General features: G+C 38.1%; 2 protein-coding genes and 2 pseudogenes across 2 annotated transcripts; 3 read left to right on the top strand and 1 right to left on the bottom strand.

Annotated features, from left to right (window-relative positions):
- Nucleotides 1–3704: 3704 nt before the first annotated feature.
- On the bottom strand, nucleotides 3705–8254 carry LOC132933994 (uncharacterized; annotated as a pseudogene).
- A 2613-nt stretch (nucleotides 8255–10867) lies between these two features.
- Nucleotides 10868–12651, top strand: LOC132932612 (uncharacterized; annotated as a pseudogene).
- Nucleotides 12652–15185: 2534 nt separating this feature from the next.
- Nucleotides 15186–15539, top strand: LOC132934629 (uncharacterized). Its single transcript, XM_061000957.1, has one exon. It carries the CDS (start codon nucleotides 15186–15188, stop codon nucleotides 15537–15539), a length of 354 nt encoding a protein of 117 aa, XP_060856940.1.
- A 1835-nt stretch (nucleotides 15540–17374) lies between these two features.
- Nucleotides 17375–18409, top strand: LOC132932611 (ATP-dependent DNA helicase PIF1-like). Its single transcript, XM_060998989.1, has one exon. The coding sequence runs from the start codon at nucleotides 17375–17377 to the stop codon at nucleotides 18407–18409; it is 1035 nt and encodes a 344-aa protein (XP_060854972.1).
- Nucleotides 18410–18769: the final 360 nt, after the last annotated feature.

Below are 18769 nucleotides of genomic sequence, written 5' to 3'. Positions count from 1 at the left end.
CTACTACTACTATATTATACTATTTAGATAGATAAACTACAGGTGTATTCGTGGCGGCGGCGCATATCGCCAACGAACATATTTTCACCGCCTACAGACATCGTTCTCCGCTGCTCACGGCGCATTTCGAGTTTTTTTCGTACACTTTGATTACCTACAACGTTAATTAAACCGCATTCGTATTAGCTGAATACGTATTAGACGTGTAAGTCCGTTGGCCGTTTCGGCGCGTTGCCATTGCGGACACGTGTTTTACGGTTAATTCATAATATTGTGCTACTGCGAGCTGGATATGTAATTTTTCGTATTTTTCTATTTTTTATGTACATCATGTAAGCCGGTGTGTACCTATTAATTCTAAAAATAACACACGATACTCATACATCACCGCTGATAACAAACTGTATCAGTCGTTTTTTTTTTACCACGAGGTTTTCATAATATTCAGTATTTACTTTTCACTTATTATTATTCCTATTATTATAATATGTTCGTTCGTGATGATGTTTTTAGGCTATTCAAAATGGTCAAACGCTGTGCTTTATGCGGAGTTGTGGACAACATCGATGACGTTTCCGTACACAGGTATTTCACACAACACGTTGATACATATCGATATATATATTATAATAAATAATGTGTCGCCTCTTAGATTTCCAACTGCCGTACATCGTCGTATTGAGTGGGTGGCATTTGTGGTGGACCATGGTTTTCCCGTGAACCAAACATCTCAGCTGTGTTCGAGGCATTTCGTCCCCGGTGTCGACTACGCTGTGGGAAACGCGCGGCGCCGCCGTCTGTGGCCCATGGCAGTGCCTTCTTTGGTGAGTGTGTTCAATAAATATCATTTCATTGCAGTACACCATGACTGTATGCCCGTCTGACTGGACTTCTAATACTGTTGTATACTCTCGTGAGTTTGATGTACCTACTGTGTATTTCAAACCTAACTTAATTTCATAACTTAACTCAATGGCATTCAAGCTTTTTGTTGTAACATAATACATATGACCTCACAAAAGTATACTTCTAGACCTTATAAATACGGTTTAATACACAATATCAAGTGAATGACATATTATAACAAAATTCATGATATTACACTCATTTGGATCACATATCTTCATTATTTCAAGTTTGATCAATTTTCACAACATTTACAATTTCTGCAGTGCTAATTTCATTTCATTTGTTTACGTTTATTCCATAGTATGTAATTTTTAAAGTTAAGCCAATGACAATGAGTAGTACCCAACCTGCGGTTAAAATTCCTTACATGCTTAATTATTCACTGTGCTCTTAGATGCATATCATTGTTTCTGTACTCTACTATACTACCATACTATACTGGCTCGGTACAACATTCTTGAAAACTAAATGTCTATTTTATCATAAAACTTTCATTCAACTTATTATATTATGATTAAATTGTAGAATAACTTGAACGACATTCAATTGTGTTACTGCTGTTTCAGATTTCAAACACTTTGCTTATCAAACACTGGGTAAAGCTTATTTTACCTAGATTAACTCATAACTATACTAATATATCAACTTTTACTATAGAACACTTAAGGTTTTCTCACATAAATTTACATTTTCTTAATGTTACTACTACACAAAGTAGGTATTACTAGAGACTCCTAACTAACCTCTCCTTTTTTTGTGAACTGTGTACTGGATAAGTGTTTTATAATTTCACATATTGCCGTACTGTTAGCAATGTTAAGATTATTTTAATACTTTCTCTCCTTTATTTATACAACTAACTTTGTTTGTACTACGGTGTAACATATTTACTACTGATGTGTGTTATATCAATACTTAGTGGTGATAAATATAGGTGTGCTTGATTTTATCACATTGAAGACTCTTTAAAAAATAACACCACATATATGATTTTATATTCAACCTTACATTCAACTTATCATATAATGATTTCATATAAATGCTCTTATTGCATACGAGTACCTACACTTACTGTTATAGAGTGCAATACATTTTTTAAATGTAAGTCGTTATTGTTGTTGTTACAGTAATACCTAACCAACACAAGATTGAACACACAATCATTAAAATGTTTTCTTTTTATTGTTGTAAGTTAAAGTTCTGTATTAAATAACACATTTTTTTTTCTACTATTACTACTACTACTACTACTACTACTACTACTACTACTACTACTACTACTACTACTTACTACTGAACTAGGCCATTTGTAAGTTGTGTACTAGATAAGTATTTTATTAGTATTTTATTTTAATACTTAATACAACATTGTACTGATGTTAGGATGGACAGAGCTTAGATTTAGGCGTAGTCACACACATTATTTTGTACAACTCTTTGAAAAATGATCTGGACTACAACATGTATACTTTTATACTTTTATACAGTGCAATACAGTTTTACAACGTTTCAAAGTTATTGTTGTTAGAAAGATTATTAGTATGTGTGAAACAACTTAAATATTCTTCTGTGGATTTCTTTGTTCTATGATTGGTACTTGTAAATACAACAGATATCTTAACCTAGAGCATTGTACTGATGTTATTTAGGTAGACCTTTTTCTCTTGAAAATCTCTTAACAACATTTATCTTATACTATCTATATTGTTGTATTGATGTTTTACACACCTTCAATGGCATTTAGTAGTATTATACAAGTTCTACGGTTACAGTTAGTTATTATATTATTATAGGCATTTGGAAAGTTTTCTTACACAGTTAATATACATTACTTTGTAATGTATAGTTAATTATATTCAATATTTTATTGGTGTTTGACCACCAATTGTCATTACAATGTTTGTATATTATAATACATTTAAACGCCTATGTCAAGAACTTTGTGATTTATATCAGTATGAATTATTTTAAATAATAGTCCAAATATCAGTTAGTTTCAAGTAGACTGTATTGTTATGTTTGTATTATTTTTACTGTGATAGGTAACGTTTTAATTGTATCATCAATATTTTACTAGCTACCTTATTATTATTATTACCTACCTATTACACTATAAGCTATTTTACCTCTCATCACTTAGAATTACTGGTAATTTGTAAATAATTTGTAACGTCTATGTAAGAATAAAAATAATATTGCAAGGCGAATCATGACTTATATTTAATAGCCTAAAGTTTTATTTGTATCGTCACCGTATTATAATGACACATCAGTATTGGTTGGTGTTCTTTGTATTACACTACCTATTTTTGTGATACACATCTACCAATGGCACAAACTATTCAAATACATAATTACACAAGTAAACATATCACATCAGACCCCTAGAAATTGTACATCTAACACATAGGCTACTCATATTATTATACTCTAATATTACTACTATTAACTAATGTGTTAACCATGATTATTATATTAAGGTAAGAAATAAAAACAAGACATGTGAAAAAAAAAAGTTTTTATTCATGAGATCTGAAAAATATTAGAGGAAAAAATATTGTTAGGATAATGGCATTACAAAAAAATGATCCAATTGACTACTTACGGTGTTGAAATCATCAACGCCTCCAGCTGCCGCAACGCCGAATCACACGAGCCACCAGCCATCGATTCATACAACGTCTACAATTTATATAAACAAATTAAACATGGCATTAAAAGGTATTCTCAAATTCACAACTAACTGTGGTCTCTCCAATACCACATGTGTGCATTCATATCTTACAATTTTGTATTTATTTAGCACTATTAGGATTAAAAATATTACTTACGGTTGATGCCATCGGGGTTGATGTTCCGATAGGTTGGGGACCGGGAGTCTGAGTGCGTGTCGACCTTGCATTCAGACTCCTCGGCGGCCTTACCCTAACGGAACTCAACCCTCCACGTTGTGTGGCTGGTGCTCTCCTAGGTGTTTGTGGGGCTATAAATATAACAAACGTTATTAATTTAATTTTTATTTTATTATGAAAATGCGATATACACTCACCGAGGCATTGCCGGACCGTGTGCCCCATTTTATTGCATCTATAACATCCTGAAACACGATGTAGGCGTTAATTAATAGTAAACTTTTAAATTTTCCTATCACCTATGTACTTACGGCGTTTGGGGGGTGCCTTTCGCGGCGGTTGATGGCGATGGCGTGCGGCGACGGCGGTCTCGGCCGGCGGTGCAGGGGCGGCGGTGCTCATGTTTAGTGTTTGCACCGCCGCATTGAAGTTGATCTTTATATAATTCATTCTAAAAAGAAAAAAGATGCAACATTTACAGTATGTCAGCGCAATATATTTGTTTTTTCTATATTGGTCTCCCCGACCTGTGCAACGTAGACACAGTATAGATATTTAACAACTTTGCCGGAAAGCGTGGACAGGTGCTTACAAAAAATCTAAGTTTAAACATTAAATATTTTAATTTTTTGACGGAAAGCATGTGTTACATTATACTGATTGATAAATACCTGCGATCTGTGGTGAACGTTTTAAAAAAAAAAATTAAATTAATAATACAAAATATACTCACGTGTTGTCCGTCGGACGGCAGTCGGATGTTTAAGAACGGTTTGTGGGACGTCGGCGCAGTTAATTGTCAACGCAGGTAACCCATGCAGGTAACAAATTGATTAATTGACATTATATCGACATTGATTGATACACACGCAAACATGATTTTCAAAAATTCCCGCCTTCGACAAAATACCGACTATTACTTATAACGACAACAATTACTTATTACTACGGCGAACGTCATTAGAAGTGACTGACCTGCTAGACACCCAAAAAAATACGGCGACTATATGATTTGCATAGAAGCCCGAAATGTTTTGAATTTTATTACTTAATTTTCCGTTTTCGGTGACAGTTATGAACGTTGTCCGCGATTCAACGCAGTCGGATTGCCTACCCTTATTACTACGGCGAACGTCATTCGAGGTGACTGACCTGCTAGACACCCATAAAAAGACGGCGGCTATATGATTTTCATGGATCCCCGAAATGTCTTACAATTTTTTTCACGTTTCACGTTTCACGTTTTGAACGTTGCATACCTGTTGCCGAGACATATAAGTCTAACGTCGAGGTAGGTGACTGACCCGCCAAACCCCAAATAAATCGAGGTGGCTATATGATTATCCGAAATATTTGAATTCTATTACTTGATTTTGCGTTTTTGAAGGCAGTAAAAAACTTACAGCTCTCCGGTTAACTAATCCACTATCCTTCTCACAAATCCACCATTCTTTTCATTAATCCAACATCCTTATCAGCAATCCAAAATCCTTATCACTTATCCACTTTTCTTATCAATATCCACCGTTCTTATCATAACACTCATAACCGACATCGGTTGACGACCAGACCACAAGACCACTGCGGCATCCGACATCGACAACACTCCTCACCAACCACGGGGGGTCTGGGGGTCTCCCCCAGCGACGCTCGGAGAGCTAGTCTTATAGTATAAAACGAAGACCCGTGTGGCGCCGCCTATGGCGAATTTCCGAACCCTCTTAGAGGATAATGGAGGGAAAACGGGTCTCCCGGCGGCGGCGGAGCCGTCGCTGCGTTATCAATCCTTCTTATCACTTTTTGCGATTTTTTTCAAAATTTTTGCAAATTTTCGAGTTTTACCCCCCCGGGGGTCACCGGGCGGCCCCGTTCGGACCTTATTCGCGTTCCCCGCTAAATTTACGTACCGCGCGCGGTCGCGATTTTTTCCCGACGGGCCCTCCGCGGCCGAGAAGACGCGCTTTACGTCCGCCGCCGTCGCCCGCGTTTTTTGCCTTTGTTTTCAAGAATTCGAGTTTTAGCCCTTTTCGAGGCGTCCGCCTTTCCCGTTTGCCCCTTATTCGCGTTCCCCGTTACGTTTATAGGTCGCGCGCGGCCGTACTCGAATATTTTCGAGCGCCGTGGCGTAGAGAACGATAGCGGAAAGCGCGGCGTCGTCGCCGTCTTACCGATTTTTCCGACTTTTTCGACTAAAGTCGCGTCTCACCGCTCTCTCGAAAGTCTCACCTCCCCGTCGACGCGATATTCGCGTTCCCCGCTAAATTTACAGGTTGCACGCGGCCGTACTTCGTCCGGTACGATTCCCGGGGCCGCGGGACGGCGCCGAGAGTCGAGTGCCGATATCGCCGCCGTCGAGTAGGTATTACTATATACAGGCATAAATACATGCGTCGGAGGGTTATATTTTTTTCGCGAATATCGCGTTTTCGACGTCCGAGGGTGGCGGAGCCGGTCGTCCGCTGCCCGAAGCCGTGGGATCGCCGGCTCAAAAGCCATCTGCGGACGCTGGGAGTGCATTCGTAATTCGCCGGGACGTTGAAACGGCTTAAAAGTCATAGATTCGACACCAGTTATCAACTCAGTAGGTAGGTAGGTAGGTAAGGCGTCGGTGCGGATGACCCGGGGGTCGTGGTTTCGATGCCGGCCGCCGGGATTGAAAATAATTTGCGGCGGCCGTGTTAATTCGGAAATTTTTTTCGCGTTTTTTTTTTTCGGTATTTAACTTTCGCTATCGCTTCCGCCTTATCGAGTTTTACGCCTATCGAAGACGTCGGACCTCCCGTCGATGACTTATTCGCGTTCCCCGTCAGATTTTGAGTATTTTTTTGCTCTCCGCGGCCGAGACGACGAGCTTTACGTCCGCCGCCGTTGCGCGCGTTTTTTGCCTTTTTTTTTCAAATATTCGAATTTTAGCCCTTTTCGAGGGGTCTGCCCTCCCCGTTTGCCCCTTATTCGCGTTCCCCGCTAAATCTATAGGCCGTACTTCCTCCGGGACGTTGAAACGGCTTAAGAGTCATATAGATTCGACACCAGTTATCAACTCATTAGGTAGGTAGGTAGGTAAGGCGTCGGTGCGGATGACCCGGGGGTCGTGGTTTCGATGCCGGACGCCGGGATTGTGAAGATAATTTGCGGCGGCCGTGTTTATTTGGAATTTTTTTTTCGTAATTTATCTTTCGCTATCACACTCAACGAAAGGTAATTTGTAATTATGGAATAGTAATTAAGAATGATAATTGATAATCATTAGTGTGCCTGTGTATTTACGTGTAAAATTAACTCAGATGTATAATACGACAAGATAATATTATAAATGTACCTATACAGTTTGTAGGTAGTTTGTATTTTTAAGCTATTACACAATAATATGTGCTGTTGACTTTATATACAATTATTATTATATTATATTTGTCTACGTTATATTATGACATAGTATACACATATATATATATATAAATCGATTAACAGGGAAGTCAGTTGGTAAATGATGGACTATATTATTATATATTTAGAAGTGTGGATTTATTAATTCACATAGGTAGGTATTTTTCGGTATTTATTGCTTAGGTTAAAATATATTATTCATTAGTCATTAATACAATTATTTTTTATATTACAGCTTAAAGCGAAATAGTTGGTCGAGTTGATTCAATAGCTACCTACGAGCAGTATGTGCTTTCAACAATGTTGTCCGTGAATATCCACACTATAATATACATAAGTATGTGTATATTGTGTGTTTGTGGGTATGTGTGTGTGTGTGGGTGTGCAATATATCACTGCAATACCACGTAGTTGTTACAGTATGACCAGTAGATTATGATTATACGCATTCGTCCTCGGTGGTGTGGCGGTGTGCGGGGGACAACTTTAGCGACGCGGTGCGCGTCCGTGTCATCCAACGTCATCTCGTGACCGGCGCTCTCGCAACGCACATTTACGAACACAGAAAAGTAACTATAAAGTGATAGAGTTTGTTGTTTAGAGCTTTTCTCTGTGTTTTGGTGTGCTTTGTTTTGGGCGCTTTTCATACCGGTGAGTACAAGTCAAGATAGGCATCATAATATTCAGATTACCTTTTCCGCACACACGTGTATTCGCGGTAGCGCGTGCCGTTTAACTACCTACACACACATGGTTTTCCGTTATTTTGACCACGTCGCTTTTTTTGTTTTTGACACCGCAGTTTCATTGTACTTTTTTAACTTTTTTATAGCCGCATTCGTATTGACAATTATCAGTTGCTCTGATCGACGTAAGCCCGTTGGCCGTTTCGGCGACTATTTTTTTTCATGACATGTTTTTAGTCGCTTTAGCATATTTTTACGCAAACAGTTAGGTGTGCTACGACGAGCTGGGTATGTCATTTTTCACATTTTCCTATTTTCTCTTACGTACACTACAATGTAAGGTGTATACCTATTAATTCTAAAAATACATCAACACTGATAACAGACTGATACCGTCGTTATATTCGATTACAACGATTTTTTTTTTTTGAACGAGTTTTTCATATTATTTACTATTTAGTATATTTTACTTTTTACTTATATAAATAAATCTGATAAATTTACTATAACCTGTTCGTGATGTCTTTAGGCCATTCAATATGGTCAAACGCTGCATTCTATGCGGAATCGTGGACGACATCGACGGCGTTTCAATACACGGGTATTTACAATTTCACACAACACGTCAATGAATATCAATGTAATAAAATCAATAATATGTCACCTTTAGATTTCCAACCGACGTGCGTCGTCGTCTTGAGTGGGTGGCATTTGTGGTGGCCCAGGGTTTTGCTGTGAACCACACCTCCAAGGTGTGTTCAAGGCACTTCATTCCGGGTTATGACTACCCTGTAGGAAATGCACATCGCCGCCGTCTGTTGCACACAGCAGTGCCGTCTTTGGTGAGTATAAATTTTATTATGGTGGACCTCGACACTTTGTCACTATTACTGTCGTGTACTCCCATAAGTTTAATGTAGGTACCTACTGTGTATTTCAAACTTGATTTAATAACTTAACTCAATGACATTCAACTATTTTGTAGCAACATACAAGTATACTACTAAACATAATAAATAGGTATGTACTACGGTTCTGTAACAAAGGTCATGATAATATCACATTGATATACATTTTGATCATTTACAATATGGGATTGACTTAATATAGTGTTTTTCAGACAGTGTCTTAAACACTACCTACTTGTATGCTTCGTTATTCAATTGCGTTACTGCCGTTCAACATTGTAATTGGATATTAAACACTGGGTAAAGCTTATTTTAATACATTAACTAAAATTATTACGGGTATATTGACTTAACCTAAACAGAGTGCTTGACGTTTTCTTACATGAATTTACATTTTCTTAATACAACTACTACACAAAGTATTACTTGACTCATTACTGGATAAGTATTTTATCATTTAAGAACATGTGTCACATCTGTTAGCAATGTCAAGATTATTTCAATACTTTCTTTAACTTTGATTAAAATAAAATATGTACACTGTACACCCTATACACTACAGTGTAATATTACTACTAATGTGTGGTAAAAGGTCACGTTAAACTGCCATCTCATACACAATTGTAGGTAGTGTGAGTTACAATTATCTCACTTTGTTTCAAACGTTATTTAATTCATCAACTTTTACTACGGTGTGCATTAAAATATCACATGTGTTTATTATTTCACAGTGGCTACAGTTTGATGCTTTACTAGACTGCAAACCAAATACAATAGGTACTTTTATTGTTGTTGGTTAACATTCTGTGTTAAATTATATTATATAATGTTGTTCAATTGGACTTTTTTCTATCAAAATGTCATGTTAAACTGTATATTATCTACTCATACACAATGGGTAGTGTAAGTTACAGTTAACTCACTGTATTTCAACTTTTATTTTGGGTGTTCACAACCAATAAACAACATACTTCACACACTTCTTAATATTACCACCACTCACTACTTACTACTGACCTAGGTTTACTCTCCTTTATTTGTAAGTTGGGTACTAGATAGGTATTTTATCATTTCACATGTGGTACTCTTAGACTTAGACTTACTATAACATGTATACTTTTATGGGTGTATCATAAACCTTAAATTATCATGCAATTTCACTTTAACACTTACTGTTATACAGTAAGATTATTTCAATACTTTCTTGACTTTATTTGTATGACTAACTTTGTTTAAAATAAAATATGTACACTGTGCACCCTGTGTATTATTTGATAGGTGTACTTAATTTTATCACATTGAAGACTCTTTAAAAAATAATTTGAATCATATCATGTATGCTTCTATTAGTGTAACATAAACCTTATATTCAACTTATCATGTGATTTAATATAAATGCACTTATTGCATATGACACTTACTGTTAAATAGTACAATACGTTTTTAAAATGTAAGTCATTGTCCACTCATACACAATTGTAGGTAGTGTGAGTTACAATTATCTCACTTAGTTTTAAATATTACCTAATACATCAACTTTTACTAAGGTGTGCATTAAAATGTGTTTATTATTTATATACACCCATGTGGTAGGTATTTCACAGTGGCTACAGTTTGATACTTTACTAGACTGCAAACCAAATCCAATAGCCTACTTGCTGTGCTGATGGTTTATAATTCTCACATGATTTTATAACTAATTTTATTTCAAATAAAGTGTGTAGGTACACTGTACTCCCAGTACAAATTGACAACAGCAAAAACATTCTACAAACATTATTGCCAATATTTGATATAGTTATGGCGTTCAATATACAGCTCACTTTTTAAACTTCATTCAACCAAAGTTTTAATTTAAAGTTAAAATTTATTTATTTCACTGTAACAAAATTCAGTGCATCTTTTATTATCTCAATATACCTACTGCAATGTTATCATAAAAGATTGTATTAAGGTTAGGCATGGCTTGTATATGGGTGTGACTTGATCACATTGAACACACATTCAGCTAAACATTATTCTGTAACTATTTAAAAAAAAATATTATTATTATAATTATATAGAATTATCAATACAATTGTACCTACTCTAAACTCAACCTAACTTTTAGGTGCTTGGGGACGTCGAGATGGAAGAAAGAGAGGACGTGGAGGTCGTCGGCGTCCCAGTGGAGGGTGTGGAGTATGTGGAAGTCGTTGGCGTCCCAGTGGATGTGGGGGATGATGTGGAAGGAGTAGAGGTGGTGGAGGACATTGAATTTGTCGAGGTCCTGATGGAAGGTGTGGAGGAAGTGGAGGACGAGGTAGTCCAGATGGAAGTGGTAGAGGACGAGGTGGTCCAGATGGAAGTGGTGGAGGACATGGCATTTGTTGAGGTCTAGATGGACGGAGGGGATGACGTGGAAGTGGTAGAAGTCCAGATGGACGGATGGGAGGACGTGGAAGTGGTAGAAGTGGTAGAAGTGCAGATGGACGAAGTGCAAGCGGAACTGGAGTTTGAGGACATGCTCGACGAGTTGCAGCCAGACGTCGACGAAGAGGTCAGTAAATATGTCTTACTTATAAAAAAACCATAAATAAAACTTATCATTGCAGTTCCGACCACTTGCCGAGGGTGAACAACCCCGAGGGCGTGCGCCAATAATTGACAGGCCGGCAGGCGTGACACACCCGCTTCCAGAGCAGCACAACGCGGGCGCGTTAAACAGAATCTGCACACAGTGTAACGCCCGCCACTTCGAAGGCGAGGTTGTGGGCCAGGGTGCCAATATGCACTTCTCCACTTGCTGTAACAACGGTCAAGTGACCGCTGCAGGACAACACGCGTTGTTGCCCGCCCCTTTTTTACTAATGAGTTTGTTGATTGGAGATTCACAGGATGGTCGTAGATTCCGAGACGACATTCGCCGGTACAACAACGCCCTGGCATTCGCTGCGTTTAGCTGTGGCACAGACGACAGGCGTTTGCGTGGGCGTGGACCGCGAACGATGTGTATCCAAGGCCAAACTTATCAGAGGATAAATAATGACGTGGCCGTTGACCGAGTAGATGCCAACTACTGTCAGTTGTATTTTCTCGAGTCCGCAGAGGCCAACGCCCGCCGCGTTGGGATGGCTCTGCAGAGAAATCATCGAGAACTGTCCGTAGTTGTGATGGGACTATTGGACGGTTTTCTGCGAGACGTAAATCCGTACGCAATGGCTTTTAAGTAAGATATAAATTTATTGTATTTATTAACATCAGGAATATGAATTGCCCCTTAGAGTAAATTTCTTTTACAGATACCTTTCTCAAAGTAGACAGAAAAAACAAAAAAAATTACACACTGTAACCAATAAACTAACTATGTTAACTGTTAAACTAGATATTACGTTGATATTAGACACTCACAGCTACCAATATACATACTGTAGTTATTACTTAATGTTGATTCAAATTAGTATACAAAGCAAAAAATTTTCTTACCTTTATTACTTAAATTATATTAAATATTATATGTATTTTATGTGTTTATTATAATTTTACTCTGCTACCAACAGAGTTATATGTGCTTATGAATGATATAGGTAACATTAAATATAACTTAGGGCTGGGACGTTTTTATATTTTATCTTATTATTAAAATTATTATATTATTATTATATTTGTTCCAGGAACATGCGTGAGGTGTGGCTGGCAGAAAGAGACCTAGCCGACGCCGATCCCGCAGGTGTGCGACCTAGGCCAGTGACGATGCATTTTGTCCGAGATGCGGCCCGGGACGACGGGCGAAACAACCTGCCTACCGCAAACGAAGTTGCGGCCGTGTTCGTAGGCGAAGGGGGTCGTCCGCCAAGAGACATTAATCTGGTCATCTACGATACGAATCCAATCAACCCGCAACACAGGATGCAAACCATACCAGCGGGTTAGTTAATAATTATTTACTATAAACATAATTTTTTATTAATTAAATTTACACAGCTGTCTTCACTATATCAAATAGAATCATAGTTTTTGTTGTACAGTAAAGCTGACACAGCGATTTTAAATTTACATTAAGTATACACTACATTTTGGACATTCTTTTGAAATATAATTACTTAATAACTAATTCGTTAGGTCAAAACCGACCTTATTACCTTAATACCTAACCCGTTCACTTGTGCAGTAATACTGAAGTATGCTGAACAAACAATTTGGTTTAGCTACCTTCTTTAAGTTGAAGGTATCGAGTTATTTCTTTATAGAGATTGCACAGCATATACAATTTATTTATTTATTCAAACAGTTTTAAATCAAACATTATAACAATTTTTAACAAATGGACAGAAAAAGTGCACAGATAAATAGCGAATAATTAATTAAGATTAATAATAACAGTAATTAACATAAATAAGGTTTTTGATATTGATAAATAATTCGCATGTGATAATTATTAATATATATAATTATAAAAAGACTCGATAGAATTATAACAATTATAACAAAAATGAGAAACTTATAAACTATGTAATTGAGATAACAAATTAGTTATAAAAACATTAGATACTTCTTAAAATTAATTTCTAGATTATTGAAATAAGTTGGTCCTAAATAGTCTAGAAATATCTGGCCAATACTGTTTTTTGAATAATTGATATTTAGGTTGTATCTTATAGATTCACGTTTATTTATGTATATCAAATTATATTGGTGGTTTTAGTGTGTTTTCAGAGGTACCACCCCATATAGTTATCCCATATTGTAAAATAGATTGATATAGTGTCAAGTAATAATAGTTTGTAAGCGCATATTAATATGTTGTATATGGATGTTCCATCTCAAATTGCAGTCTTAATATTAAACCTAATTATCTGACAAATAATATGCACTGTCAGTTTTATGACTATCATTTTATATTATTAGTTTGTGCTTAGAAAACTGAGTTCAATTATAAATAGAAAACGCAACAAAAACAGTTTTTTCAGAATTATTTTTTCAGAATTTTACTTAATTTTTACTTTTTTAAATTAAGGTTCTGAATGAATCTATTAAATTCTGAGGTAAAATTATTTTAATAAGCTTTACTGATATTTTGACAAATCCTGCAGCGGTCTCCTATATTTATATTTATATTATATTATTGTTCGCATCTCCGATAATAAGTGTCGTTCAAAGATTTATCAGTGATTAGAATGTTAAATAGACAGGCCAGGAATTCTATTCAGGATATAATTTAATCATAATAGATCAGGTATTGCTATTCGATCTAGGGGACCTATGTATACATAAAATATTAGATAAAGTTAAATTAAAAATATTAAATTCTTTACAACCATATTCATAGTATGACAATAAGTCGTGTTATGATTTGTATGTAGTGTACTATATAATTTATCAAACATAATATAGTCACATTACTTCGGTGCTTAATTTCATGATTTGTTTGGACTTCATAACAGACATCACTTACAAATATACACTATAAATCCTTGGAATACAAAGAGATCAGAGTTAATATTTTTTTTACACATTACCTTTCTTTTGCGGTTATGTACTTGCTATACTCACAACACAATCACACTTCCAACCTCTAACCCCCAGCTACTACAAATCGTTGATTTAGCAATTCACTTTAAATAATATATACCATTCGTTACATTTCACAAGGGTCGTGTCACTCGGATCCGATGTTGTATCCGCTGTTTTTCCCGTACGGCGAGGCCGGTTGGCATAACGGGATGTTGCAAGCGGGCAACCGACGAAACAATGTCCGCAATCACAACAGTATCAGAGAGTTTGCGTGCTACCGTTTGGCTGTTAGATATCAGGGAAATAACGACCAAAGGCATGCACTGTTTAGTTTATTACATCAAGGTCGGTTCTTGTTGCAGATGTATGTGTGCGACCAGTATGTTCGAATGGAGTCGAACAATCTGAACTACATACGTTTGCACCAGAGGGATCTCCTCGCTGATGCGTATCAAGGGCTCATGGACCATGTGAACCAACAGCTCCACGTCGATCCCATGGCGGTCGGGCGTAGGGTCATATTGCCGTCGACGTTCACGGGTAGCGACCGATTCAACAAGATGAATTATCAAGACGCCATCACCATAGTGCGTACCAAAGGGAAACCCGACCTGTTCATAACGTTTACGTGCAATCCCAGGTGGCCAGAGATCACTGAAAACCTGGCTGCCCACAGCACGGCAAGCGACAGGCCGGACCTGGTGGCCAGAGTGTTCAACAGGAAGCTACAGGAGCTAATAGGTGACATAACTGTGAATCGTGTGTTTGGTAATGTCGGCGCTTACGTGTACACTATCGAGTTTCAGAAACGTGGTCTGCCCCATGCGCATATACTGATAATCCTGGCAGAGGACTGTAAGTTCCGCACGGCAGAGGACGTGGACGACATGGTTTGCGCCTTCTTGCCGGACCCCGCAATCGACAGGCGCTTACACGACTGCGTCAAGTCTCACATGATCCACGGGCCGTGTGGAACAGTCAATCCACAGTGTCCGTGCATGATGGACAACAAATGCTCCAAAGATTTCCCGAAAGCGTACGCAGAGGAGACTGTGTACGTTGCGGACGGCGGATATCCAAAGTACCGCCGACCGGATGACGGCCGGGTGGTACTTGTGAGAGGTCGTGAGGTTGGTAACGAGTGTGTAGTGCCATACAACCCTTACCTTCTGGCCAAGTATGACGCGCACATCAACGTCGAGATATGTACGTCCATAAAGAGTGTCATGTATATCTACAAGTATATATACAAGGGACACGACCGTGTGACGTTGGAAGTTCAGGACCAGGATGAGATTGCCAAGTGAGTCTTAACTTAATTTTATAATTTACATATTTCTAAATTTAGGTATAATGATTATAATAGTATATTGTATATGTTTATTTAGTGTGTTTACTACTTTTTATGTTCAGGAATTTTAAATATTAAATTGGACAATTTTTAAAATTCACATAAAAATCTTAAATTTAAAAATTCTGTTACTTAATTACATTTGTTTTTATTCCATTGTATTACTCTTGTTTTGTTTTTAATTTTAAATATGTACACGTTTTAGTTTGAAATAATAAAATTACTTTGGTTTGACATTGGCTAAAAACTAAAATTTAAATGATTAAAGAACTTTACTTTTTTATGAAAACATTTCTACATTTTAATAAGAATATTCAGTTGAGCAAAACTTTCGGAACTTCTACATTTATAAACTATTATTATTATACAGTAATAAACATCAATTGAATAAATAGTTAACTAATAAATCATTTATTAATTTTTAATAATTCCCATCAATAGTGTCTAAGATTTTTATAATTTTATATTACATTTAATCCTTTTTTTCATGTGTCTTCATTCAAGCTGTGTATAATAAACATAAATTAAATAAATAGTTAATTAATAAATGATTTAATAGTGTCTTAAGATTTTTATAATATTATATATTAATTAATATGTCGGTTGTACCTTATATTATGTACTTCTACAGAGAGTTCTATAGGTGGTGTACATTATTATTGATAGATTTTTATTATAGGTATTGCATTGAAAATTATTACCATTCTATCATTATTAGCATATAACAATATTTTATGCATGTGTCATTTTTAGCAGTGTGTCCAGTGTGTATGAATTATTTTACTCACTATTTTTTAGGTTTTTAGGGTAGTTGTAATCGTTTACCGATAACTTTTAGTTTTTTTACTATTGTATACTAGCTATATTATATACTTAACATTTAATGTGTGTTCTTTAGGTATTATTATTATTACATTAAATTTGTTATTTTATGCTTTTCCATTCAAGTTGTTTATACACATTACATTGCATACAGAACTAAACATCAATGACATTAAGTACACCAATTAACTAACATACCTAATAGATATAAATTTTGGTTTATAACCTGATCTAAGTTTAACCGTGATCACATAATATACTGTCTCAAATTGTAAACTTCAACACCTCGGCAATGAGAAACACGCTTTTATGGATTGTTATTTTCGTTGGCATAAATTAACATTCCTACAGCTTTGCCATTCTTAAATAATATTATACAGTTATAATGTATTCCACCTGATACAAATTTTAAAATTAAATTAAATTAAAATAAATTAAAATATAATATAATATAATAATAATAATAATAATAATTTAAATTTTGAATATTTTATGTGTACACTGTTATCACCTTGATCACCTAATATACTACTAATATACTAATACCAACTCTGTAAATTATAGATTAAATTGTATACTTATATAACTAACCGGCACGGTGGGCCCCACAAGTAGACGCCTTGAACGCCGAACAGCGAACGGTGTACGACCGCGTGATGGCGGCCGTCGACGACCAACGCGAGGTGGCGAAAACTTTCTTCGTCGACGGACCCGGGGGGTACCGGAAAAACGACGCTGTACGGATGCCTGATATGGGCGCTTCGGCACCGACCTCCGCAGCGGGAGGTGTTGTGCGTGGCGTTCACCGGTATCGCCGCGTCGCTCATGGACGGCGGCATGACCGTACACTCGACGTTCGGACTGCCTTTCGGCACGCTGACCGAAGACTCGACGTCCAGCGTCACCATGCAGTCCGAGCGAGCGCAGAAGATACGCAACGCGGCGCTCATCGTCTGGGACGAAGCCCCAATGTCGCCGGGACTGCAACTGACGGTGGTGGACCGCCTGCTCAGGGACGTCATGGCATCGGAATTACCGTTCGGCGGTAAAACCATGCTGTTCGCCGGCGACTTCAGGCAGATATTGCCCGTGGTCCGGAGAGGGACGAGAGCCGAGATCGTCATGTCGTCGATCAAGGAAAACGGTCTTTGGCGCGTCATGGAGCGCTTCAATCTGGTCCAGAACATGCGCGCGGACCACGACGCGGACTTTGCGACTTGGTTGCTTGAGCTCGGCAACGGCCGACTGCCCGCGGTCGACGGCGTTCCGAACACCGTGCAAATCCCGCGGCAAATGGTATGCGACGTTGATGATTTGATCGATTTCGTGTACCCGCAGCAAATGTCGTTGGCCAACGTCGACGAATTCGCTCGGAGAATCGTTGTGTGTCCCACCAACGAAGACTGTAGAGGTGTCAACAGGGACGTGCTGGAGCGCGTCGACGGTGCTCAGATGAGCTACACCGCCGTCGACACCATGATGGCGGACGATCCCGACGAAGTGGCCAATTTTCCCACGGAGTTCCTCAACAGCTTGGAACCGGACGGCCTGCCGCCGTACCGGCTGACGTTGAAGGTGGGGTGCATCGTGATGTTGCTCAGAAATCTCGATCCGAGGAGACGACTGTGCAACGGTACGAGGTTGGTGGTCACCGAACTGCGGCGTCACAATTTCAAGGCTAGGATTTTGGGCGGTGAAGCACAGGACGACGACATCGTCGTGCCCAAGATACCGCTCACGTCCAGCGGTGAGGACGACCTGCCCATCTTACTGCGGCGCCTTCAATTCCCGGTGAGATTGTCGTTCGCCATGACCATCAACAAGTCGCAGGGTCAGACGTTCGACCGTGTAGGTTTGTTACTGACGTCGCCTGTGTTCACGCACGGGCAACTGTACGTAGCGTTTTCGAGGGTGAGAAACGCACAGTCCGTGAGAGTCGGCATGTACGCCGATGATAGCGGGCGATTCGTCACCAAGAACATTGTGTACAGGGAAGTTCTGTAATGCAATATGTGTTGACAATGGTAAGTGTAAGTCTAGGTGACGCTCAATGATAAAGTCTAGGTGACACTCGATGTTCAAGTCTAGGTGACGCTCGATGATCAAGTCTAGGTGACGCTCGATGTTCAAATCTGAGTGATGCTAGATTATCAAGTCTAGGTGACGCTAGATTATCAAGTCTAGGTGACGCTCGATGATCAAGTCTAGGTGACGCTCAATGATCAAGTCTAGGTGACGCTCGATGATCAAGTCTAGGTGACGCTCGATGTTCAAATCTGAGTGATGCTAGATTATCAAGTCTAGGTGACGCTAGATTATCAAGTCTAGGTGACGCTCGATGATCAAGTCTAGGTGACGCTCAAT

Source organism: Metopolophium dirhodum, chromosome 1 (assembly GCF_019925205.1).
Source record: "Metopolophium dirhodum isolate CAU chromosome 1, ASM1992520v1, whole genome shotgun sequence".
Taxonomy (NCBI): Eukaryota; Metazoa; Arthropoda; class Insecta; order Hemiptera; family Aphididae; genus Metopolophium; species Metopolophium dirhodum.
This window is presented reverse-complemented; position numbering and strand designations above follow the sequence as displayed.